The sequence below is a fragment of the Penaeus monodon genome, chromosome 23 (assembly GCF_015228065.2).
Source record: "Penaeus monodon isolate SGIC_2016 chromosome 23, NSTDA_Pmon_1, whole genome shotgun sequence".
NCBI classification, from domain to species: domain Eukaryota; kingdom Metazoa; phylum Arthropoda; class Malacostraca; order Decapoda; family Penaeidae; genus Penaeus; species Penaeus monodon.
Window position 1 is genome coordinate 37,912,671 of NC_051408.1, and position 935 is coordinate 37,913,605.

A 935-nucleotide genomic window follows, 5' to 3' on the forward strand; every position below is an offset into this window, starting at 1 on the left:
ATTTTCAAAGACTTTCTATTTTTTGAGAATATGGTTTCAGTCTAGGTTTCATATGAATATAATTAGGGACAACATCACGTCTGTTGAAAATCCGGTTACATGCAGCACATCGATTAAAAATGAACAAGTCAGCTCATATGGATTAAGTGTAATTAGATAAGAAATGTTGAGTTGCCATCATATTTATCCGCCCTAAATTTCCAGATGCCCTTGCAGTGGTACATAACAACAACTGATCTATACTAATCTGGTGGTTCTGCGAATGCCCCATTTATCAGACTTGAAGAGTAAGGGTACAGATTAATGTCATGTTCTTACCTGCGTGCTTTTTTTTATTTTTTTTATTCATTTACCTTTAAAATTGCACAAAGTTTAGACCAGAGGTGTCAAACGTGCAGCCTGCGGAACATTTGCTATTTCAGTCAGCTGTTTTACATGATTAATTAAGATTAACATTTACAATCTTACAGATTTGTTTTTCTATTATTGTGTTTTTGTAATCAACAATATAGCCTCCTACGTTTTATGTCAACCATATGATCGCTTCGTCGCAACTACTCATGGTTATATGGCCTGCATACTGCATACTAAGGTAAAAGGTAGACCCTGTGGTTTAACAGACTTTTTTTCGAAACACTTTATACCTGAATCAAGTCTAATTGTAAGCTATTCTAGTGCCTACACATTACGACACATATAGATAATCCTTCCATTAGCGAAAGAGGTAAAACCACTATCTACAACGAGAGGAGACGCAGCACAGTCTATAATATGGCATCTCCCTCTCCTCTTCATAGATCGTGATACAACCATAAAAAGACTTTTTCCTTGTCAATAACGAGAAACGAGAAAGAATGTTATAACATATTCTGTATTGTCAGTTTCACTGCATAATATTTTAATCTTATTTGTTAGTATTGGTTCTGTCGCAACAG

The 935-nt window shown here is 35.0% G+C and overlaps 1 protein-coding gene across 1 annotated transcript in view; it reads left to right on the forward strand.

Annotated features, from left to right (window-relative positions):
- Nucleotides 1–935, forward strand: part of LOC119588237 (death-associated inhibitor of apoptosis 1-like) — a gene marked incomplete at its 3' end in the record, with an annotated part of 7,331 nt that overhangs the window by 3,563 nt on the left and 2,833 nt on the right. The window contains 2 exon segments of the mRNA XM_037936933.1: nt 41–148; nt 513–592. Of these exon segments, the coding sequence (XP_037792861.1) occupies nt 41–148; nt 513–592 (188 nt within the window).